Source organism: Oryzias latipes, chromosome 17 (assembly GCF_053564925.1).
Source record: "Oryzias latipes strain Hd-rR chromosome 17, Olatipes_Hd-rR_3.1".
In the NCBI taxonomy this organism is placed as follows: domain Eukaryota; kingdom Metazoa; phylum Chordata; class Actinopteri; order Beloniformes; family Adrianichthyidae; genus Oryzias; species Oryzias latipes.
The window spans coordinates 12,558,347-12,584,206 of record NC_136253.1 but is presented as its reverse complement, the minus strand read 5'-3'; the positions used below and the strand labels follow the sequence as shown (position 1 = coordinate 12,584,206).

General features: G+C 44.0%; 2 protein-coding genes across 2 annotated transcripts; both read left to right on the top strand.

The window, feature by feature from the left end:
- The first annotated feature begins 1,820 nt into the window (after positions 1–1,820).
- On the top strand, positions 1,821–8,208 carry LOC101166004 (uncharacterized). The gene is made up of 3 exons (XM_023965694.2): positions 1,821–5,848; positions 7,158–7,460; positions 7,538–8,208. The coding sequence occupies exons 1-3, from the start codon at positions 5,725–5,727 to the stop codon at positions 7,819–7,821; spliced, it is 711 nt and encodes a 236-aa protein (XP_023821462.1). The 5' UTR covers positions 1,821–5,724; the 3' UTR covers positions 7,822–8,208.
- A 5,858-nt stretch (positions 8,209–14,066) lies between these two features.
- Positions 14,067–25,147, top strand: vcpip1 (valosin containing protein (p97)/p47 complex interacting protein 1). The gene is made up of 3 exons (XM_004078824.5): positions 14,067–16,891; positions 19,554–19,640; positions 21,760–25,147. Exons 1-3 carry the CDS (start codon positions 14,257–14,259, stop codon positions 22,542–22,544), a joined length of 3,507 nt encoding a protein of 1,168 aa, XP_004078872.1. The 5' UTR covers positions 14,067–14,256; the 3' UTR covers positions 22,545–25,147.
- Positions 25,148–25,860: the final 713 nt, after the last annotated feature.

The window sequence follows — 25,860 nt, the reverse complement described above, 5'->3', positions numbered from 1 at the left end:
ATAAACAGGCTTGAAGCTGCTGAGGAGACTGGTGGTGATTTTACCTAAAGTGGAAACCTTTATGCCCCGTGAGTTATGCCCAGTGTGTCACATATAAGCATAAACTAACACCTGTGCAGAGAGTGTAAAGGGTGTGGATACATATCTGATCTAGTAGAGCCAGGGAGTGACGTTTGGGTCGCGGTGGAGCTGTCCATTCACATAGAGTCGGTCCACAGATATGACAGCGCGGGCCCCTTCGCTCAGAAATTTCTTCCTGATGGGGAACAGGATCCTTCGGCGCTCCAAGATTTCTTTGGGGAACTGATCATCCATCCTGAAGTCGGTTCCCCGGAGCTCCCTGCCACGGCGCCTCACCTCTTCCTTCTCCTTGTGAAGGACAAACTTGGCCACGATGGGTCTGGGCCTGCGGTTCCCAGGTCTCACTGCTCCCATGCGATGCACACGGTGAAAGTTTATGGTTTTAACTTTTTCCTCTGGAAGCTTTAGCTGGCTTTGAATAAAGTTTTTAATTTTTTCCTCTGCGTTTTCTTCTGGTGTTTCTGGTATTCCCATGACCACTAGGTTATCTCTCATGGATCTTGATTGAAGATCCAGAATGGACTCCTTGATCTTCTTATTTTCTTCAGAGAGTTGGCTCATTCCATCAGTGATGGACTTTACCGACTCCCTCAGCGCTGAATTCTCCGCGGTCAGGGTTTCCACTTGTTTTTGGGAAAATTCTAGAGCATCCTTGATCTCTTGAAATTCCCGGTGAAGAACTTCCAGGAGGGAAAGACGGCTGTCGAAGCTGGATAGTTTGGCATCAATGCTAAGAAGCATATCCCACGCGTTAGATTCAAACTCCGTCTTCGGTGGAGAAGCTCCCGGTGATTCTTCGGCTCGGCTCCGCTTGGTGGGGGCGGCTGGCTTGGCTGACTGAGGGGTTTTTCCCATGACGAGACGCTCGTATTGCTCGTCGATGTAGCTTGTCAGGCTGTCCAGATCCTCCTCGCTGCTGCAGCTCTCCAGGACGTTCGGAGTTTACTTTGGAAAAAAATCGGGGAGGGGAATGGCACTGGGACGGTGTATTTATCCCAAAAAAGAAGAAAAAGAGAGAAAAAGGATATTCCGCTGGCTTGTTTGTTGTTTTAGTTTCCCAGGATTAAATCATCTTATTTTCCACCAGGTCTCGAGCCGGTCCCTCTCCCCCTCCGCAGGTTTCAACGTCGCTGAAAAAAGGCTCCGCCTGGAGACGGACATTTTCCGGGATCTCGGCGGATGAGGAAGTGAGGTGGACACAGGAACATCAGCAGCGGCAGCGGGATTAGCATGTAGGCTGGTAGTAGCACTGAGAATTTGCGTCATGCTATCGAGGCGGCGGGAAAGATCCCACTGTGCCGAGGACATGAGAGTGATGGCCTCCGCTTGTTGTTTAAGTAGATTACCTTGTAAGACTACGGCATGGTGGAGCCCTTCCGGATCAACTGGGTCAGGAGACTGGCCAGATCGTTCTGTCATGATCTGATGTGGAAACAGAGTGACCCAAATGCAGAAACCCGGAAGGAGACTCGGACAAAGGGGGTAGGTTGCGGAGGTTTAATTTGGCTGAAGGTGAGTAATGGAGTTTTTTCCCAGGGAGATGAGCGTCGGCTGGCTGGAGGAGTCTTGCAGCGGGAGTCCAGGAGCGCAGCACGTGAGGCCAAAGGATCGTGACCAGGGGCCTCATTTATAAAACTTTGCGTAGGATTTGCGTCAGAAGTGGCGTACGGATGAAACATAGGACGTGCGTACGCACAGAAATATTCGGATTTATAAAACCGTGCGCACGCACATCCTACGCATCTTTCCCTTTATAAATCACAACCGATTCTAAATGCAGCGCAGCTTTTGCGGCTACATGACACGCCCATAGTTGCCCATAAATAGTCCGTGAAACGCCCACAAATTAATATTCATGGCTTGCTAAATCTTGGCAAACACAGAGGGGAAATCAAAAAAACGTAACTTCAGTCAATGTGAAGTAGAAGTTATCGTTGGCTAGGTGGAAAAGAGGAGAAAAGTGTTGTTTGGGGCACAGTGTGGGCATTACTAATGCCAAAAAGGCACGTGAGCGGCAAACGGTGGCAGACGCCGTAAATGCTGCAGCCTCACAACCTCGGACCGTGGCCGAAATAAAAAAGAAATGAAAGAAATGATCGGACATCAAAGTCGAGGCAAAAAAACGTCTAGCGCTGCATCGGCAGAGTGTGTCCGCCACGTGGGGGGGGGGGGGGGGGGGGACCGGAGCTGACCCCTCTTGATGAGAAACTGGCCGCTATTATTGGGGAATCCCTATTAAGTCCCCCTTATCGGCGTCCTCCTCCGCCTCAGTCACCTGACTGAGACGGAGGGGACGCCGACGCGCCAGGGTCAGGGTGACACAGGTAAGAGAAATAATTCAAATGAATGCAGTCAAGTCACATGTATGCAGGCTACACAATTACAGATTATTAATATAGAACAATTTTATTTTAGTTGCTGGGTGTTCCAGCGGGGCCAGTGGTTACGATGCTGCAGCTGAGCAGCCGTCTGGCCCCAGCGTCTCCACGGCACGCGGCTCTCAACCCTCCAGCAGTGGACGCGTCCTCACCGATGCAGTCCTTGAAATGCAGAGGGAAGTCAGTAGTTCAATCAGAGAGGTGGCCAAGGAGTTGGGCGAAATCAAGATCGCCCTGACTGAAATAAACTGCACGATGAGGGAATTCTTAAATAAATAATATTTTCCACACCTCTTTTTCTTTACAAGCGACGCATCACTTCCAAACGCTGGCGCACAGCAGCAGCAAATGGCTCAAATGCGTGGGGATGGGGTTCAGGGTCGGGGCCAACACAGCAATCAGCGCCAGGGGGTAGAGGCACGTTTTTAAGCTGTGCCACATTGTGTAGCACAGCACATGCCAGCACGATTTGGCACACACTGTCACTTTCACGTGTTTCTTCCATCTGCCGACGGTGTCGCCATTTCTCATTTCACCCGTTTTTGTGCGTACGCCTGGGTCAGAGCTTGCGTGGAGGACCGCACATTTTCCCGTCAAGTTTGCTTTTTATAAATCTCAACTATTGCGTAGAGAGTGGCGTACGCCTTCTTTTGTGCGTACGCAACGTTTATAAATGAGGCCCCAGGTGAGTGTCAGAACAGGATATTCCTGAGGCAGAGCGAGAGGAGCAATAAGTGACATGAAGCACGACAATACACAGGAGGAACAACGATCTGGTGTCGGCTGAAGATCCATGAGCTCCTTAAGAAGGCAGCAGCAATGAAGAGGTAAGTGGAAACAGCTGGTCTCGATCCTAGGCAGAATCATCGGGGGAGGGGGGGGGGGTGACTGACAGGCCGCCATGACAAAAATACTAAAAGGAACTAACAAACTGACTAAACTATACTGGCATCCCTGCCCTTAGACCCCCTTTTGCGGTAAGGAAAAACTCCTAAAAAAAACGGATTCCGGAAAAAACGAAGAAACCTCAGGGGTGCCCACATGAAGGAGGGATCCTCCCCCAGGACGGACAGGTGATTTACCAGAACTCATTGAGAAGAATTAACTTATCTAACCCTACAACTACACATATAAAGTCCAGCAGACAAGCTTCATCCAGCCGTCAGTCAGGGGCGCGAGTCGAGCCAGAGACAGGATCCACAGCCAGGTGTAGGAGCGGGAGCAAAGGCGAGGTACACGGTCAGGAACCGGAGCACAGATGAAGCAACTGGTATCTGGAAGCACTCCCACTCCCCAGTCCCCAGTCCCCTGTCTGTCTGTCTGTCTGTCTGTCTGTCTGTCTGTCTGTCTGTCTGTCTGTCTGTCTGTCTGTCTGTCTGTCTGTCTGTCTGTCTGTCTGTCTGTCTGTCTGTCTGTCTGTCTGTCTGTCTGTCTGCCTGTCTGCCTGTCTATCTATCTATCTTTATGGTCCAAAATCTTAGGCAGAAAAAAATTACTTAAATAAAATTGACCTATGTGGGTGATCTGCTTGATAAAATAAGAAAAACTATAAGCTGCCAGGAACACTTATTTGGAGTGTCACTCTGTCCCTTGAAACCAGGAGCAAGAGGGCTTCTTCTGGAAGAGGCCAGTTTCATCCATCATTCATTCATCTGAATGATAATTATTCTCCGCGGTTTTCTTCCTCAACGTTTTAGGATTTTTTCGGCTGCTTCTGAATCAGCTGATGCCATTTCTCTGTGCAACGGAAGTAACTTTGGTTATAACGACTCAGGAACTTATGGAACCAGCTGTTACTGTAATATGTTCTTTAATGAATGAATAGTGACCTGAATAGTGACCTGAACTATTCAGTGAGTCTCTACTGTTTGAATGGATCTCCACCTGAAGGCTGATGCTCAACTAGACCCTCAGAAACCAAACCAGCAGATGCTGTTAGTTGTTGACTAAAGGAAGAGATTCTCTGACTCCTGTTTCTCTGCATCTAAACATCTAAAAAGCTTATCTTTTCTTCAGTAGATCCATGTGAGTCCAACAGTTTCAAGCTGTTTCAGCTCCAAGAAATCCAAACCTCAGAGTCAGAAATCTAAATTATTTTGAGTAAAAAGGATCAAACAGATAAAACTTTCATGTATCATCTTTTCTGGTAAATGGTGTATGTTTACATAACCCTTCTTTACTAGATTTTTTTTTGTTTTGTTTTGTTTTCAATGGAGAACTCTGTTCTGTGCTGAAGAAGGACTTCATGGAGCTGCTGGTTCATCTCTACAGCTGCTGCTCTCCTGAAGGTTTCTGTTCATTCCAGAGACTCCTCATCCTCAGAGAGGAAGAGTCACACTATGGATCTCTCTGAATCCTTTTAACTATGTTGCTTCTTTGTGTTCTTTGCTCTTTTGCATGATTTAAATTGCTGTTACTAATTTTTTCATTGTTATTTTATAAGCTGCTAGCACTGTGGGTCAAGAGGAAAAGTAATTTCATCTGTGCTGCATGTCATGTGTATGCAGCTTATTTGACAACAAAGCTGACTTTGACTTTTCTTATTGAAGAGTTTTTCTATGTTTTTCCATCCATGTTTTTACCAGAGTTGTTCATCTTTAACTCTCCCATATGGAACTTAACTATCTCTTCACCAACGACATCCCTGAGCTTCAGAAAGAAGCATTTTCTAAATGTTCCAGAGTCTCTGTCCTGGACTTTTAGGAACTGATCCTTCCAGAATGTGAATGTGGATTTGAGCTTCTTCATGGTCTACATCTGCAGTTTTCATTGAATCAGCTTCTCTAGTTTCAGAAACACAAACTGCTCTGGTTCAGAGAAATGTTCTGTTCAGACAGAATGGGATTGAAACCCAAAGTGTGGTTTTCTCAGAGGAGCAGAGATCTTTCTGCTTCTGTTTGACTGCATGAAAGCAGCAGAGACCAGAAGTGAGACAGAAACTCTGAGAGTGGAAGTGAGCTCTGAATGCTGAATGTGTCTGTGTTTGGACTCCCAGCAGAACTGTGCTGCTCTCTCATGTTCCTGTGGTTTCAGGAGGAGCAGAAGAAAACAGACTGATGGACTTCAGGATAACTGAACACGTGCACAACTCTACATTTCCTCTTTCATGCTGTCACTTCCTGCATGAATCTTTCATCTAATAACTGCAGGAATATTTGTCATTTTCTTCTCTCATTTCACACAGCAGTTCACCAAGTTCCTCCACTGCAGACAGAGACAGTCATGTTGATCTGAACATTAGAGAAACTCATCATGGAGCTGAAATATGATCCTGATTCACTCAGATGACACTTTAACAGCACACAGGTTTTTGGAGCACACTTTCTCACTGTGTGAGTCGGGCTATGGGTCCATCATCTTTGGATCTGGAACTGGACTGTTTGTAACGGGTAAGAAGAACCATTTCTGCTCCTTCAGCTGTTTGATTGTAGAAAATGTGTTTCAAGTCAGTTTCTGCTGCTTCAGCTTCACATGTTAGTTTGTTCATCATTAGCAGAGAATTCATCAAGCAGCCATTGTTCCAGAAGAAAAGCTGAATCATTTCTGCAAACATGTTGAAATCTCACTGAACAACTAAACTGATTCTTGATTTCTGTAAATCTGAGTGATGTTCCAAATATTTAGAGTTTGATGGTCTCACTGATTCTGGAACATCTGCTGGTTTCTGAGAACAAGATCAGATCTGAGCTTCAACTGAATTTAACACAAGTTTGGAAACAAAACTGAAGAAAATGATTTCAGGAGAAATTATTATTTAAAAAATTCTTACAAACTACCCTTGATTTGAAACTATTTTTACTTTTATTAAAGTATTTATCAAAAGAAAAATAACCTTTGAGGAAAACATGTTAACTTCTTTCCCTTAATAACATTTATGATTTAAAAAGATTTTAAGGTTAAGAACATGTGATTGATGTAAGATTAAAGGATTTTGTCAATTATCAAGTTTTTTTATTTTTTTTTTACTTATTTATTTATGTTTTTCTTGGCTGCACGGTGGAGCAGTGGTCAGCGCTCTTGCCTCACAACAAGAAGGCCTCGGTTCAAGTTCATGAGTGTATGTGTGATTGCGGACACTCTACCCTGCGACAGACTGGCAAGCTGTCCAGGCCACAAGTGGTCGGGATAGGCTCCGGCAGCCCGTGACCCTGAAAGGGAAAAATGGATAAGAATATGAATGTTTTTTTTAAGCTTTGAAAAGTCTAAATTGCTTTTATAAACCTGAGACAAAAAATGTTCTTTAAATCCAATAAAATATAATTAATGAGGACATTTCATTTATTCTCAATTATGAAACAACTATTTTCTGGATGAAAAAAGGGAAAATTTAATAAATCTTGAAAAATAAAAAATGTTCTTTAAGAATGATAAAGCTTTTGACAAATAATTTATTTCCTGTTTAGATATTTATAAGAATTAGTACTTAAAGCAAGGATTTAACATCAAATTTCTAAAGATCTTTTTGTTCCAAATGAGTTAGTCTGAGTGTAGAAATGATTTGCAGCCGTCATGTCTCCTGATGACGGTTTGATGTGAAGCTGAATCCAGTGAGTGAAGTGAACTTTGTGCTGCATTGATGAGGAGTTTAGTGATCAGAGTTCATGGAGTTTCCAGGATCAGACTGAATGCACTTCTGGAAGCTGCTGTTGACTGTGTGAGTGTGTGTCTGTGCTGCTTGTTGCTGCTGTCAAACTTCAGATGAGTCCGTAGTGAAGCCCGTGGTGAGCGTGTACCCAGCAGCATCCAGAGTCCATGTGGAGGGGAGCAGCTCCCTGCTGTGTCTGGCCTCAGCCATGTTTCCTCCTGTGGTCCAGTTCTCCTGGAAAAGACAGAAGAACAACGGACCACTGGAGGACCTGACCTCTGAAGAGCAGCTGGATCTCACAGAGTCGGGACGCAGCGCCTCCATCCTGCTGCTCCATCAGCAAGAGGACAGCTCCTATAAATACATCTGCTCCGTCAAACATGAGGGGGGCACAGTGGAGGCCCAAACACAACAAGGTAATGAAGGCTTGGTGACTGTGTTCAACAGAGATTCAGCTTCATGCTGACTCTTTCTGACTCTTTCTCTGTTTCAGAGGTTCCTGCACTTCCAGCTGCAGGTTCCACAGCAGCTCCAACATCCCATCCAGCAGCTCCAACATCCCATCCAGCATCTTCCAGCATTCTAGCAGAGGGAACAGCCTCTGTTCCTCCTCTGGACCTGGTGGAGCTGTCCTTCCAGTCTGAGTGCAGGGTGAAGCTGCTCTGCCTGCTGTACTCAGTGCTGATAGTGAAGAGTCTGGTGTACTGCTGTGGACTCTCTCTGCTGATGATCCTCAGAAACAAGGGAGCATCCACCAACTCCAGACATGCTGAATGACTGTTTTCTGCTCGTCTTTTCTCTCCATCAAATCTCCTCCTTTCATCTCATTCATCACTTTGATCACAGTTCTCAAATGTTTTTTATGACTTGCTGTAGATCTTTATGATCTACTCTGTGGAGTTGTAGCTTTGCTGTCTTCTGCTTCATAGTTGAACATTCTTTCATGCACAGTATTCCATATCTTCCTTCCAACAATATTCTCAATAAACATGCTGTCTGACTGTTTTCTGCTTCTTTCCATCAAACATCCACATCTCATCTCATTCGTCAAAGTTCTTAAATGCTTATTTTCCAGTCTTCTATTACTTTGTAATAAGGTTAAGAGCGCACATTCTTTGTTTATTGTCTTTTGTTGAATAAATATTCTTTTTTGCAAATGGTAAATGACGTAAACTTGTCCACATTTATACTTAATAATCTTATTAAAGTCACCTAAATAGTTTCTTCTTCATCGTATACACCATTAAACTAATTTAGTTTAACATTATTGCTTCTTTAACTTCAATAGGCAGCTGGATGTCTCAGTTGTCTGGATGTAGGACTGACACACAGCAAACCTGGTTTTGCTTCCTAGGATGTGGAATGACCCTAATCTAGTGTGGAATGACCCTAATCTAGTGTGGGTCCTGCTACATGTCTGGGTCTCTGTGCCTTCAAAATACAAGCTTGTGTCAGGAAGGACATCTGGCATAAAACCTTTGCCAAACCACCTGAGTCTCAGTGGTTTCAGTTAAAGGTAATTCGCTGTGGCGACCACTAACAGAATGAGCCGAATGTTAAACAATTACCTTCAACACCACTGAAACAATTTTTCCAGAGAGTAACGAAACAGAGCAGAGAGGGGGTTGATGCAGCAGCAGATCTGAATCTGCTTTCTGTGGTTTGATTGACAGGAAATGTTAATGACAGACGATTAGACTTCCTGCAGCTGTGTGTGTGTTTGTGCTCTGCAGCCTTCACACTGTTAGCTGTGGGTTCATACAAACTCTGAGCTCCAAAGATCCTTTCAGGAAGGATCTCCTCACATTATCAGCAGGTTTTCAGATGAAGGACATAGCCTAGATTGATAATATCCAGGGTTTAGACAGAAATATTGTTTTTCTCGATCATACCATGACAGTAAATGATATTCTCATGAAAAAGGCTAAAAGAACACAAACCACACAACCACAGAAAAACAAACTGCTGAACAACACCTGTTTATCATCTTCATGTTTGCGTGAAAGATTTCATCTTTTGGAAACTGCATCAACTCACACCTTCAAACCCAACAAATAAAATGATTTTAAAATAATAAAAAATAAACTGCTGAACTGAAAGAAATTCTAATTCTAAACATTTTATTTTGATCAGCTTCCATAATTGAATGGGTTAGTTCAAAAGGGGCCCAAGTCCAAGAGGTTTGTTTTTCCAGGAAATTATTTTAATTGCATAGCTTAAAGGGAGGCTACACCAAATGATTAATACTTTACCCAGATTTAGCACCGGTTCATAGCTTACAAATGCTACTCAATTCAATTCAATTTTGATTTGAAATGGTTTATTTCAAGCAATCAAACAAGAATAATACACAAAAAAACAAAACAATCATCAGTTATACATTCATACAATGACGAATCAAACTTAGGATAATTAGACATATTCATTAATATTGCTTGAAAGGGAGTGGAAGGAAGCGAACTTTTATAATCCCACCCCTGTTCTACTGTAAACATTTTATTACATGATTTATCATTACACGGTTCCTAGCTTTTATCAGACAGAATTAAGAAACCTGAAATATCAATAAAGCATATGACAAAGATGAATTACTTAATTATTATGTTCAATTCATTTCAATTTTATTTGTATAGCCCAAATTCACAACAACAGTCGTCTCAATGGGCTTCGTATCGGTAATTGAAAAAGTGAAACATGAACTCAAAAAGATCATGAATACATAGAGTTCAATACTGGCATCAACTGCCCTTAGACCCCCCTTCGCGGTAAGGAAAAACTCATAAAAAAACGGATTCCGGAAAAAACGAAGAAACCTCAGGGGTGCCCACATGAAGGAGGGATCCTCCCCCAGGACGGACAGGCGATTTACCAGAACTAATTGAGAAGAATTAACTTATCTAACCCTACAACTACATATATAAAGTCCAGCAGACGAGCTTCATCCAGCCGGAGTTGGGGGGACAGTCAGGGGCGAGAGTCAGTCAAGGTGTCAGAGCAGGAGCAGAGACGAGATACACGGCCAGGTACAGAGCTGAGATGAGCCAGAGACGAGCCAGAGGCAGGAACCACAGCCAGGTGTAGGAGCAGGAGCAGAGACGAGGTACACGGTCAGGAACAGGAGCACGGATGGAATCTGGAAGCACTCCCACTCCCCAGGTGGGGAGAGGGAAAGAGGGACAATACATGAATCGCACTGCACCAAACAGAGGCATGGAAAACTAAATGATGAATAATGATCAAGAATAGAGAAGAGAGGAAGGGTAGAAATAGATGAGAAAAGAGGACAGAACCCCAGTGCACCATAGTTACTTCAACTTCTAGCAGCCTACTAACAACTAACTGTTATTATTGTTACTTTTAATTTAAACACCTGAACATTGTTCAAGTTAAATAATCTCTGAATACTAGCTATCTGACAATAAGCCTGTCCAAAGAGGAATGTTTTCAGTCTAACTTTGAATATAGAAACAGTGTCAGGCTCTCTTACATGAGCTGGGAGTTTATTCCATAAAACAGAGGCTTGGTGGCTAAACGCTCTACCTCCAACTGTACTTTTACTAACTCTAGGAACCACAATCAGTCCTGCATTTTGCGAGCGAAGTGTTCTGATTGGATGGTAAGGGACTATGAGGTCCTTAATATAGGATGGGGCCATACCATGGAAGGTCTTATAGGTTACAGTTTTTCTCAGTCGCTTTAGTACAATTCTCAGATCAGAATGAAATTCCCAAGACTATTTGTTCATTCTTCACATGATGATGTCACTTGTGTAAATCTTATAAGCAATTTCTCACTTCTTTGAACAAATTGCAATTGCTTTGGTAGATCCATGCAAATGATTATGTAAAATTCTCTGCTCTTTTTTACATTATCAATTGTTTATGTCAAGTTTATCAAAATGTATTATATAGTTCACTGTGCAATAGTCTTACTCCTCAAAACACCTAGTCATTAGTTCATCGTATAAGTCATTAACTGCAAAATGGTTGACCAAGTTTTCATAATGTGACAAACATATTTTGCTGCATAGCAAGAGAAGATATTCGCTGTGATGTGGATGAGAATTTGTGGCCTAACATACAAGAACAACAAGAGGTGTAGGAAGACCACACCAATTCCTACTGCACCGCCTGTACTGTTGTACAGAATATTGTCCTCTCTTTTTTTCCCCTTTGTGTTACTGTTTGCAGTGGGTTTTTTCTCTGTTGGTATGACATGGTCTGTCAACAAATTACAATATGAACAATAAAAGTGTAAATGTGATTCTTGTCCAGTCTCTTGCAATCAAACAAAAAAGTTATAACTTACATTTTACAATAATTGTCATCCAAACTTTAGCCATAGTTTACATCAGAACCTCCCTCCAAAATACACAGTTATATTGACAACATGACAAAGTAATTTGACTGTCTCGTTCGTAGACAATGACACAAGGACTTGACATTCTGATGGCACTGACATGTTCAATGACATAAAGACTTAGTTTTCAGAGATGAACTAAAGATTTTGAGCAAGTTACAGGCTTTTGCAAGAAATCCATAGTGTTTTGCTGTTTGTACAAATTGTTTTGAGAAATGCACACACGTATTTGCAAACTTTAATTCTGATCTGAGAATTGTACTAAAGCGACTGAGAAAAACTGTAACAGGAGGATCTTCAACTTGATCTAGAATCAACTGGGAGCCAATGGAGTGAAACTAACACAGGAGTGATGTGATCTCTTCTACTAGTTCCTGCTAACAATCTAGCTGCTGCATTCTGAACAAGCTGGAGACTTCTTAATACGAAGCACCTACCTTTTATAATTTCAGAGGGAGAATGACCCACGGACCGGTACCGGTCCGTGGGTCATTCTAGTCTAAAACTAGAAGTTAATCAGTAAAGGCCAAAGTTTGTTCCTCCACTCCCGAATAGGTTAATTAAATAGACAGCACTGACATCCTATGGTTAGTTGGTGGTACTACATGATATTCAAAATCAAATACAGGAATCAAAGAATGTTTGGATGGACATACTTAGGTTTTCTTTTGCCATTGTTAAGAATTGACTGGGTTGCCAAAACGGGAAAGACACATTTTTAAAAAATCATGACTTCAGGTATTTTCATTGAAAAGTTAAAAAACAGTTGTCCCAATCTGCATATAAGTGTAGTGGTTAGCATTCTCATCTTACAGTGAGAAGGCGCTGATCTGAATACCAGCTGGAACCTTTCTACACACATGGGTTTTCTCCTAGTACTCTGGCTTCCTCCAAACTCCAACAACATATCTTGTAGATTAATTGTGACTATATTTTCCCTTAAGTGTAAATAAAAGCGTGGTTGTTTCTCCTGTGTAAAGCTCGCTGATGGATTGATGAGGCAGGGTGTACCCTGTGACCCTAGCATAAGGCATATGTAAAATGGATGGATAGCCAAGGCTGTAGAAGATTTTGTCCTTAGTATAGAACACAGAAATATCTAAAGTAATTGCAAATTAAATGACTGTGGTAGCTTTGTATGAAAAAAAGGGACAGGGAGTATCTAAGCAGTGTGCTTTATGTAACTGCAGCCATCATTAAATATTCTGCATTCCGTCATCCCATCCAGCCTCTTCCTGCAAAATTTTGCCTGTGATGCTGCATTTGGCTGGCTATGCAGTTATTCACAGAGAGGGAGGTTCCAATTATTAACAGCGTTTACAATAACAAACAATATATTTTCGTGCTCAACCTATTTCATTTTCTATCTTCATCAGTTAGGGGGTGGGAGCTGTGAAAGGGGTGGGGTTGTGTGTAGGTATGGGGAGGGGGGCCCTATTTTTATTTTTGTGCTTGTTCTTATATTATTTATTTTTATGTAAAGCCCTTTGCGTTATGGTTTTATAGGAAAAGTGCTATATAAATAAAGTTTGATTGATTGGCTGACTAAAACTTTTAACTTTTGTTCACTTTCTTTACAATATTGGTCATTTAAGCTTTTTTTATCACTCTAGATTTGTTATATCTTTTCTCATTACATTGGAGAGATGGTTGCATACATACCATTCTTTCGGCTTGGATTTGTTTTTCACAAAAGGTTTGTAACTAAAAATCCTAACAGTGGGTTAAATCTGTTTTGGTACAAAATCCTTGTTTTCAATTAAAATGTTTATATATCCGATTATAACTTAAAATACAATTTAAAAAAGGTGTATTTTTGTACGGGCAGTTTTCTATGACTTGCCATAAATATTATGACCACAAGAGGGCGGCAACGAGCTTTACATTAATAATTATGGTCAAGAACTACACGCGATACCACACACACGAACTAAATTACTAACCTGCTGTTTGTGTTTGTATCACAGCGGGTTTTGTAAGCGGCCTGAACATGGTTTAAATTACAGAATTATTACGCGTCCAATAATATTAGAAATTTAGCTCATGTCTTGGATATACTACTGTATACGCGTTGTTGTCACATCTATTTAAAAAAATTCTATCACTTAAGTATTAATTTGGTGGATTTCTTTACTTGGATTAAAACATTTTTGGAGCTAAGCTCGATTTGACAACATGTTTGGTGGCTCATTCCACGTCGTTCCGTACACCACCTGGCTGGGTTATTACCTACCTAGCACAGTGCTAGGCTAAAAACAAAGCTCCGTACTTTAATTAATGGCATTAAACATGGAAGGTTTTCTGCCTCCAGTGACAGAGACAAACCCACAACCTGAAAAATTGTCTGGGCTTCGACTATAACTATTTTTGGATGGTTTAAAATATTTAATATAACTCTATCGGCGATTACCAATAGAATTCTGACAGACTTCCTTTCACAACAAAACAGCCGCCTTACGCGTTGCATTCTGGTAAATGGTGTAATAATCTGTAGATCTGACTAATTCATTTGGTTACCTGTCAGCCTGAGTCGTGATTTTTTACCTTTTCTTTGTAATATAATAATATTAATACATATTTACTTTTTAAAAACAAAATATTTACCTTTTAATTAGGTATGACATTTGGGAAAAATAAGAATTGGACTACAAGTCCCACAAGCCACCGTCTGACGTCCTCACGTTTTGCAACAGACCGTTGCTATAAGGAAAAAACAGCCGCTTCCGTGTTGTTCTGGTGCTATTCTAGCAAACAGCAGCGTTAGCGGCGACAAACCTCTTCTGTCCGCCTCTGGGGTGAGATTAACATGCTTTTGTAAAGTTGGAAGGAGGTTTAAGCTTTTTACCAAACGCAATGTCGCTTCTGCCAGCCTCAAAGAAAAAAGACAAGCGAATCTTGTCCGGTACCTGCCCGGACCCGAAATGTCAGGCGCGGCTGTTCTTCCCCGCTTTCGGTTCTGTTAGCATTGAGTGCACGGAGTGCGGCCAGCGGCACGAGCAGAAGAGCCTGCTGAACGTGGAGGAGGTGACCGATCCAGATGTCGTGCTGCACAATCTGCTCAGAAACGCCCTGCTCGGCGTCACCGGGGCCCCGAAGAAGGGGACCGAGCTGGTGAAGGTGATGGGGCTCTCCAACTATCACTGCAAGCTCCTGTCCCCGGTCCTCACCAGGTACGGGATGGACAAGCAGACCGGCAAAGCCCAGCTGCTCAGAGAGATGAACCAGGGGGAGATGTTCGACTGCTCCCTGCTGGGGGACAGAGCCTTCCTGATCGAGCCGGAGCATGTGGCCACCATGGGCTACGGGAAGGACCGGTCCGGGAGCCTCATCTACCTGCACGACACTCTGGAGGAGGTGAAGAAGGCAAACGGCAGCAGGGAGTGTCTGATCCCGGTGCACGTGGATGGAGACGGCCACTGCCTGGTCCACGCTGTGTCCAGAGCGCTGGTAGGCAGAGAACTGTTCTGGCATGCTCTGAGAGAGAACCTCAAGCAGAACTTCAAACAGAACCTGGGTCGCTACAAAGCCTTATTTCAGGATTTTATTGATGCTGCAGAGTGGGAGGACATCATCAATGAGTGCGACCCGCTTTTCATCCCCCCTGAAGGAGTGCCTCTGGGCCTGCGCAACATCCACATATTTGGTTTAGCTAACGTCCTCCATCGGCCCATAATCCTTTTGGACTCTCTGGTTGGGATGAGGAGCTCCGGAGACTATTCCGCCACCTTCCTGCCCGGGTTGGTACCGGAGGAGCAGTGCAGGGGGAAGGACGGGAAGCCCAACAAACCCATATGCATTGCCTGGAGCAGCTCCAGCCGGAACCACTACATCCCTCTGGTGGGAATCAAGAACACGGTGCTACCCAAACTGCCTGCTCACCTGCTGCCGAAGGCCTGGGGCGTCCCTCAGGAACTCATCAAAAAGTACATCCGTCTGGAGCCCGACGGGAGCTGTGTGATCGGCGGCGACCGCAGCCTGCAGGACAAATACCTGATGAGGCTGGTCAACGCCATGGAGGAGGTGTTCATGGAGAAGCACAACATCCACCCGTCCCTGGTGGCTGACGTGCACCAGTATGTCTACAGAAGGACCGGGGTGATCGGCGTCCAGCCTGAGGAAGTGACGGAAGCAGCCAAAAAGTCAGTGTTGGAGTATCGGTTGCACCGCTGTCTGATCTGCGGCGCCCTCTCTGAGCTCCACGTCCCGTCGGAGTGGCTCGTTCCCGGCGGGAAGCTCTACAACCTCGCCAAGTCCACGCACGGTCAGCTGCGGCCCGACAAGAACTACAGCTTTCCTCTGAACAACATAGTCTGCTCCTACGACCCCCAGAGGGACGCCCTGATCCCAGACTACAAGCTGAGTGGCCTCAACACCTGCAACTGGTGTCACGGCACCTCGGTGCGCCACATCCGTGGAAACGGATCTGTGGTTTACCTAGACGGGGACAGGACGAACACCCGCTCCCAGGGTGGGAAATGTGGGTGTGGCTTCAAACATTACTGGGAGGGGAAGGAGTACGAAAATCTGCCAGAAGCGTTCCCCATCACGCTGGAGTGGGGGGGTCGGGTGGTGCGGGAGACGGTCTATTGGTTCCAGTACGAGACCGAGCCGGCGTTGAACAGCAACGTGTACGACGTGGCCATGAAGCTGGTCACCAAACACTTCCCCGGGGAGTTCGGCAGCGAGATCCTGGTGCAGAAGGTGGTCAACACCATCCTGCATCACACCGCCAAGAAAAACCCAGGCGAGTACAACCCGGTGTCTATCGATGGGGCTCACGTCCGACGCCTTACCGACACCCCAGAGAGCCAGCAGGCGCCGGATCCTCAGCCGCCCACAAAAATCATCCTGACGGGTCAGAAAACAAAGACCCTCCACAAGGAGGAGCTGACCATGAGCCGGACGGAGCGCAGCATTCAGCAGAGCATCAGTGAGCAAGCCTTTGTCTCCCAGAAGCGGCTAACCGACAAACTGAAGGGTCAGGGCCGGGCGGCGTCACCCAGCGGTTCACCGGAACCCTCCTCCTCCTCAGCTCCATCCACCCCCACCAAGTCCTCTTCCCCGTCCTCGTCCAGCAAGGAGAAGAAGATCCGTGTGACCACCAGTGATGGCAGGCAGGCCATGCTGACCCTGCAGGCCCACACCACCTTCTCCCAGCTGCAGGAGAGCATCTGCAACCAGTTTGGGGTCCCCCCCTCACAGCAGTGCATCCGCTTCGGCTTCCCGCCCAAAGAGCTGCAACCCCCAAAGGACGGGGAGGAGAACGAACCGGTGGCGCTGCAGCACGGGGACAGGGTGACGGTTGAGATCCTGAAGGGCTCGGAGGATAAGGGCCCATCCACCTCGGTGACCAGAGCATCCAGCTCTCAGTCCAGCCTGCACTCGGCGAAGAGCGAGGAGTCGGTGGCGCCCAGGATGAGCGGCCGCGAGCTTCAGGACAGCATCGACCTGGAGATGTCGTCCCTCTGCCTGCTGGCAGCTCTGATGGGTGAGAACACACACACACACACACACACCATGCTTTTATAGACTCTCATCCTTTGCTGTTTGCTTTGCTGAATCATTTCTCACTACCTTAAGTCTTTCCAGCTGATTAACAAGACAAATATGCGGAATATATTCAGAAAGTTTCATTTAAATAGATTTTTTATTTTCTAAAGGTCAAACTGCTTTCTGTTTTTGAAAGATTTACTGTTGTTAGGTTTGACTGGGAATGAGGGCAATGAGTTTTAAAAATCAATCAAAATGTGTTATGATAAATCCAACTGAATGGTGAACTTTGAATCAGAGTCAAACAGATTCAGTATTTTTGACCCAGTGACCTTCAGAACTGCACATTCATCACACTTGATCCTCTCCTGGAGGTTCCTGGCCTGCAGCTTTATTCACTGTTATGCTCATGAGATAAAGTCCCAGGAGCTTTTGTAAAAACCCCATAGATAGTTTAATTATGATTCACATGCTTTCAGCCCAAATAAGAAACTGTTATTTTCTATAACATTGTTTCTGCAGACATCAGTGGTTTATTAAAATTTAGTCGCAAAGTTGTTATCAGGACTGTTGCCAGTGAGCGACCCCACTCCCCTTCCCCCTCTCCATTGCTGGGAGCTCTCTGTTGACCTGCTCTCCTGCTAGCTTTCTGCCCTGCAAAACCCCAACTGGACATTATCGGTGCAACACAAATAGAAAAACAATGAGCAATATTGGAGCTATCCAGCCGTACAGTTATGAACCAGATGTCAGCTCAGACGAGGAAATCAGAGACGTACATGGATATATTTGTCTACAAGTAGATTCATCAGAATGGAGCGGAGCGGGGGGTTTGTGACCCGCCCAGTGTATTTTCTACATTACAAATAGGCTATTTTTCCAACTGAATTGCTCCAGATTTAAGGACATACTCAGAAATGCAGTTTAAAGCTTAATTTTGTTTCTACCGGTATATGTCCTGTTCTATATATCAGAAAAAGAACATGTTTAAAAAAACCAAAACATGATTTTAATACCAGACGTAAAGAACACGAACTGAAGGCTTATTTCTGGCAAAGCCGCTTTCTTCTGCCTTTAAATAGAGGATCTACAAACAATTGCAGCTGAAGGAGCTTTTGTTTTTTTGAGCCTCAAGTTTTCTCATCTGCTGAAATTAAATTCATCCTGACTGGAGCTTCCACTTTTGGAGGTTAAAAAACTCTTGATCTGTTTTCAGCTTTTAGCAGTTTGTTACAGGATCATAGTTTATTTTGTTGTTGTTGTTTGTCCTTTATAAGTGGAGAACAGATCAGCCGGTGTCAGTCCCACTGCCGTCTGATTGGCTGCCGCCCTTTGCCTTGAACTCCATCAGAGCCACGGCGTGTGCTCGCGTAAATGTGCTGACTCAGGTGTCTGCCCCCCCTGTTTCACCTTCCAATGAGGTCAAAGGTTGCAGTACAGATAAACAGATGACGATGATGAACACTTCCTGTTCAATAAGCTCCTCTCACCCGAGGAAAAGGCAGCGGGAGGCCCCAGGCACAGTCCTAGCAGCTCAGTGTCCCAAACGCAGATTTAACCCAGCATTTGTGCCCCCCCCCCCCCCCCCCCCCCCTTCCTGTTTACCAGATCCAGCTGAGACTTGAAAGTTTGAATGACAGGACAAAAGAGAGTGCACCGTCATTCCATCATCATGCAGTTTAGTGCAGCTGCTGTTTAGTATCAGATCAAAGGCTACCACTGTTCTCATGGTTTATGTGCAGCCATAATAAGATCAGATCATCCTGAATATTTAGGTTTTCTGAACCAGATACCTGTGGTAACTGACTGATCATAGAAAATAGGGACAAAGATGCTGCGTTAAAGCAGAGTTCAGATCAGCAAACTCCTTCACCCCTCTGCTGAAATCCATGCCATGCCTTTTGGAGATAAAACAGAGATTTTTAATGGTTTTACTGGGATCTGGGTCTGTGAGGTCACAGATTTTTGCAGATCAGAATGTGGTTTACTCTGTGCTACAGACCCACTCAGATCATCTTTTGGGCTATTTTAAAAAGCGTTCCCAGTGGTCTATTAATTGTGATTATGCTGCTTTTAGCCAAAATAATAAAAAAAAAAAAAAACAGTGTTGTATTTCAGGACATAGTTTCTATAAAGTGGCAGTTATTATTGCAAATTCACTTCTGAATTGTGGGCGGGACTTCTCGTCTTTAAGCCAGCCCACCCCCTTTCCCTCTCCCTCGCTCAAAGCTCTCTGTTTATGTGCTCTCCTGCTAGCTTACAATCCTTCACACCCCCAACCTGACATTACTGCTGCAGCAAAAATGGTGAGCAGTATCCGAGCTTTCCAGCCGTACAGTTTTGAACAGATGCCAGCTCAGACGAGGAAAATGAAGACATACATTGTCTGCCAGTGGACGCATCAGAATGGAGCGGAGCTGGGAGCTTGTGGCCCACCCTTCACAAATACGCTGTTTTTCCAACACCATTTTTGTTCTAGTTAAACTGCAGTGGGTCTCTAAAGCTGTGAATTCTGCATTGAAACAGAACATGAAACGGTAAAATCAGATTAAAAAAAAAAAGCACAAAATTCAGCTTCAATTTGGTTTTTCTGGATGACTTGAAGCTGCTGTAAGTGTGTTTCAGCGTCTTTGATCTGCGGGGCGTTTTGTTTGTTCCAGGGGAAGATGTTTGGTCGTACGCAAAGAAGCTGCCGCACCTCTTCCAGCAGGGCGGCGTGTTCTACAATATCGTCAAAAAGGACATGGGTGAGTAGGGAGTGTTTTTACAGTTTTTCTCCATTGGTTTGGCTCATTTCTTGAAACAGAAATTACATTCTCAAAACAACATGGACAAACCTCCAAACCACTCTGCAATTGTTCACAACAGAATGGCATTTCTCATTAGTTTCATCAAATTGCAAATGTCTTAGTACATGTCTCAATGTCTCAGTACATCTTTCAAATGATTAAGTACATGTAGCCTTCATTTAGTACAGATTCCAAGTGAATAGATCTTGTTGATCTAAACTGATTGTTGATTCTCAGTCTAATGGTTGTTTACTCCAAAATGAGTCAGCATCATTTCATTGTGTAAGTCATCACATGCACAATAGTCTGTTCAATTGTCAAAATTAGTCAAGAACATAATACCGGTACATGAATACGATACATGAATCCCTTGGAACATTTGATACATTTATTACAGCAATTGACAATCAGGTGAAACTAGAACTTGACTAACGAAGGAGGATGACCCAGGCCAGCGAGGGGGCAATATAACTACTATGTGTGCTGCCATATCTGAGAATGGTGTGGCCACACATCCCCAGTCTTGGCCCATACAATACACAGAAGATCCTCATCTTCTTGGGCCGCCTTCATTTTGATTTGATCCCTGAAACTGAGAGAGGTCTCTTAGGGCCTCACCTACCACTATATGTTATTGTATGGGACAATGTGAATTTCCACCATGGCCCGCTCATCAGGGCCTGGTTCACTACTCATCCAGGGATGGTCATAGTGTTCCTACCACCTTCCTCTCCTTTTCTCAATCCTATTGAGGAGTTTTTCTCCGCTTGGAAGTGGAGAGTGTATGAGCATCAGGCTCAATATCAGAGTTCCCTGCTCCATGCAATGGATGCTGCGTGTGAGGACATTATAGGAGATCAGTGTAGGGGATGGTTGCCACATGCACGCCGTTTTTTTCCCTCATTGCATCACAAGGGAGAAAATACGCATACATTTTCTTTTTACTCTGATGCATGAAAGTTACTTTATGTGTGTGAATGATAATGGTTACAATTTCCTTGGCAGTAGGAGTGCAATGTGTGCTGTTACTGTAATACTAAGAGGATACTCTTACCCTAAAATCCTTTTTCTTTTTTTCAGTTTTGTACAAAATTGTATTCTGTTAGCTATACCAAAACAGTACAGTTACCATTGTCAATAAAGGACTGAGCTAAGACTGAAAGGTGGACATGAGGGTTATTTCAATGGTCCTCTGCTTTAGTGACAAAACATCTAATCATTCTGACTTGCATTGCCTACACAATGCCAAAGGGACAAAGTATTTTGGGGGCACTGACTGTTTAAATGAGAAGGAAATTTAGTTTTGACATATGAGTGAATTGCTTTTGGAGAGATATGAGCTTTTGCAGGTGAACCACGGTGTTGTGCTGAACCCTCCACATTATTTTGAGAAAAGTACTAAGAGTGTTAAGAAAATCCAGTCTGATCAAGAAATGAGCCAAAGCAATTGAGAAGGATCTTTGCCTTTATGGTGGCACTGACTCTTTACATGGGAAAAGAATTTAGTTTTGAAGCACGAATGAACAGTTTTGGGAGATATATTAGGTTTTGCAATTGAGTTTTTGTGTTGTGCTAAACTGTAAGACTGTTTTGCCAAATGATCTTAGAGTTTTGAGAATGTAATTTCGGTTTCAAGAAATGAGCCAAACCAAAGGAGAAAAACTGTAACACACCGAAATGATGTGGAATTCCTTTGTTTGTTTCAATCATTCAAATGATGTGAGTGATTATGAAGCATCAACACTTTACTTTCTTCAATTTCCGCCTTTTCTGATTTAATAATTTTATCTTTATGCTATAAGAAAGTTGGGCAAACCAAAAGCACAGTTTTTCTAAGTGTAGTCTTTGTTTATCTCCTTGTTTACCTTTTTGATGAACTCTGATGGTAGAGGATTTCTAAAGAAACAGTTTTCAATCATTTGCTCTCATTCTATTTTGGTTTGGATACATTTAAATAATTTATCTTTAAAATCAGATTTACTCCCAAGTTCAGGAACTGAAACCAGACTTTCAAACGCGTTTTATTCTTTGGTTCTAATTCAGTCTGAGGTGTTCTAAGAGTTTGTGTGCCGCTCAGGTCTGATGGACGGGAAACACTGCACGCTGCCGCACCTGACGGGGAAGACCTTCGTGTTCAACGCTGCTGAGGACCGCCTGGAGCTCTGTGTGGACGCTGCGGGACACTTCCCCGTGGGCCCAGAAGTGGAGGAGCTGGTGAAGGAGGCCTTGGTGCAGTTGCGCTCTGAGGCGGCCACCAGGGGCAGCAGAGAGGGGAGCCCGTCCCACGGCTTGCTGCGTCTGGGTAGCGGCGGCGTGGTCCGGAAAAAGGAACATCTGCAAAACGTCACTGCTTTTCAGGGGAAAGGTCACTCACTGGGGAGCTCTGAAAGCTCCTCCCCTCCAGAACACAGACCTATCACACGGCAGCACAGCAGCGGGGTGGATCTGAGCGCCAGTGTGTCCAAAGGACCCCCCGACCTGTCGGATATCCCAGAGGACACCACCAGGGAGCTGGTCCGCATGGCGCCGGGCTTCGTCACCATGAAGGACAGTCGCGCCGTGGACCCCAGCCTGATGGAGCAGCAGAGGAAGAAGCTGCAGGAGATGGTCTCCTCCATCCAGGCCTCCATGGAGCGCCACCTCAGAGAGCAGCAGAGCTCTGCGGCCGCTGCAGGGGGCGGGGCCACCCAGGAGCGGACAGGGAGGACTGAGACGGGCAGTAGCCAGGAGAAACCCCCCGCCCATCATTCAGCAGGAAAGGCCACGCCTGGAAAACCAGAGCGGAAAACGGAGGACCCAGAGGAGATGGAGAGTCAGGATGCTGACCAGAGCAATCCTTTGGAGCCCATGGACCACTCCTGATCGTTCCTCTAGAGCCGCCCCCGCCCCGCCCTGCCTGAGCGTCGCCTCAGGTGCAACCATAAAGCTTTGCTCTTCGTCATGTCGCGTCGTCTTTACTGCATGACTACAGAGCGTCTGCCCTGCAGGGGTAAAGAGCCGATAAGCCACGCCCTCTGCGCTCTCATGCCGACATCACAGCCCTCCGCTGTGAGCCCGCACATCTACACACGGCTGCATCCCCCCCCACCATCATAGCTGCAGCCAATCATAATACCCAAAACCATCCGTTCTTTTGCCTTCCTAATATGTTTGTCTTTTTTTGGCTGAACCCGAAAGTGGAGGGGAAATGTTGGCAGAATCTTACCAGCAGCCTGGTAGGTCCGCCTGCAGATGTGAGCGTGCACTAAAGTGTGAGCGTGGCTCCAAATGTTAGCTCTTTAGTTTTTCATGATGATGAAGGTTTTGTGTGGCGTCCGTTCCTTTTGGCCAAACTGCACCGCCTACAGGCAGCAGGTGGAAATGCAGCTGTGAATTCTAACGCCTTGAAGTTAAAGAAAGGTTCCTACCGAAAAACCCGGTCCTTATGAGTAACAGATGAAAAGAAAGTCAGAAAAATACCGTGTCCAAATGATGAAACGCTTCATCAACAGCTGGTGCAATTCATTTGATTGAAAATTAATGCGAAATGTCATTTTTGGGGAGGATTTAAACCTAGACATAATTGTTCTTCACAGAAGTCAGATGAATCACCTGAACTCATTTATTTAGGCATGAAGTTTATGATCCAGAAACCAAGAAAACTCCTGTTTTTTATCAGCCTGACAATAAACAACGTCACTTTGAAACAGATTTGGTCGTCAGATGAGGAAAAATGAATCTGCTTCATTGGATGCAAATGGATCTTACAGCATTCCCAGACGTTTGAACTAAAACCACGTCTGGACTTCTGCTTTTTGTCTTCCCATGATCCTTTTCTCTTTAGCTCTGAGCTCAGCTGGATGTTGGTGTCATGGTTCCTTTTGGGGGTTTCTTCCCGCGTTTCCTTTAACGGGTCGCTCGTCTGCACCTTCAGTTAAAATAATCCATCAAGAAGTCGCCAAAGATCTGCCGAAGAGCGACCTACAGCTTTGTTAGTTCTCAGCTAACAAATGAGACATTTTCCACAAACATACTTTTGTTTTGGAGAACTCCGTTGAAGCTCAAAGTGTAACCTTAGTTTGGTTTATCTGATGGTCAAAGTGCCTGAAACTTTCGGTTTTGCCCAAAATGAAGGAAACCCTTCTAATTTTTAGAGATACATTTTAGTGTTTTTGGTAGAAGAAAAAAAAGACTGAGATGATAATATTTGCCTGAAACTTTAGGATACGTTTGATTTGTTAAGCTTTGCAGTGAAGGTTGACATTGTTCAATAACTACATTTCCCATGAGCCACCTGTCACAGCCACATGAAAGCTGAAGTTGCCACCTGCTTTCATTGGATAAAAAGGGTCAAAGTTGGAGGCAGCAGACAGGTGTCCAGGTCAGAACAGGAGACAATCGTAAACGAACAAACTATGAGTAAGTTCAGAGCTTAATCTGGTCTCAGATTGTTTGTTTGGTCGTTATCTGAGGAGCTTTCCAGAGGAAACATTTGGAAAGTGTCGGATGTCTGATTTGAGGAGCAGTCAGGTGACCAGTGGCTCGATCCACAGTTTATGTTCCGGCTGATTTTTATTTTCAGCGTGGTTTTCTTTTGTTTGCATTTACAGAAAAAAGAAACCTTAAAGAGGGGAAATGCTCCTTTACTGCATTGAACTTGTTAAAGTAGTATGTTTGTGTCAGACACAACCACTCACTGTCCTCCGGGGGGCGCTGGCACCAAATCACCACTTCATTTTGTGACGGGCTCTTTTCGTCTGCAGAAGATGTTGGTCTCATCTGCTGGGTTTATACTTTTAAAACTATGAGTTGTGGGTTGAAAACCCCAGAGGTGACGAGAGCGGCGTGAAGTTTGATCCTCGCAGGTTTTAGGAAGTTTAGATGCTGGATTTTTCCGGTTTAGCAGTTATTTTTCTGTCTGTCTTGCAGAGGTTTGCAGAAGAAAACCCGGGTGTGGTGTAAACATGAGCATGTGCTATAGGGGAGGGTTTGATTCCCCTTTAGCTTAAAGGCTTTAGGCGCTCTGAAACGGCTGTCGATGAATTTCTGCTTCAAAGTAACAGATAAAATGCAGTTTCCTCTTTTTTCCTTTGAACAAAAGAAAGCGGTTTCCATCCAGCCTTAAAACATAAACTTGACTGATGTCTTTAGTTTCTCTAATGGAAATCCTCCTGTTTCGGCTGAAAGTCTGGGACTCGGTCCAGTTTATCTCTGAAGTTTGTTGGAGACCCACAGATGGAAGATTCTGCACTTTGTTAGGAGGAGAGGCGGGTCCGTGTAGCGGACACTGAAGGTTCTGGACTCTGCTTTAACACACTTGAAGTTTCTCTGTGACTGCTGTACTAATAATATCAAATGTAATCCACTTGTATAATAGTATATATTGTAGTATATTTGGACGTGTACAGAAACGGTTCATTTCCTGAAGTTTGACATCGCTGTTTGCATGAGAGGACTTTTCTGCCACAATAAAATCACTTCCTTCACCTGTTTTTGTTTGGTTTCATCTCTGATTTGTAAGTTTCTTAGAAAATGTTTGAGACTTTTTTTTGGTTTTCTTGTTTCAAAGAAAAAGTCTTCAAACCTTCTGGATCCGAAGGTTCACTTCTTTCATTTTAGGCTTTAGATTTTTTTATTTGGGTATAAGAATAAGAAGTGAGGAGTATTTACTGTACATTAACATGAAACAATATATGAACAGCATGTGTGTGGTTAAATATCAAAGTAAAGTAAGAGTTAATGTGTACAGTTGGTACAGAGTAGAAGATGCTGCAGACATCATGGATTGTTGGGGGAAGAAGTCCAGTCAGATGATTTAACAGACGCTTCACAACAAGAAGAGTCTCAAAGATGAAAGTAGAAACCATTTTTCCTTTTTAATATTTCCATTCCAGCCTTTGACTAAACAGAAGTAGCTACTGTCATTTACCTTTAAAGGTATATAAATAAAAATTGAACCTACTGTTTTTATTTACTTTTATTTGAAGCATTTTTGTATTTCTATGAGTCACATGAAGGATGAGAAAGCAGAGGCTTTTATGACCTTTCAGTTGAAATGGATTTCATTAAAGCATTTTGTTAAATATCTGTGATTCCAATGATCCGACCAGCTGAGAGATTTTTATTTGATCAGTTTCTTCATTGAAACCAAAGATAATGTGCATTTAATGGATCTTTTTATCAAGAGTTCCAACTGTTG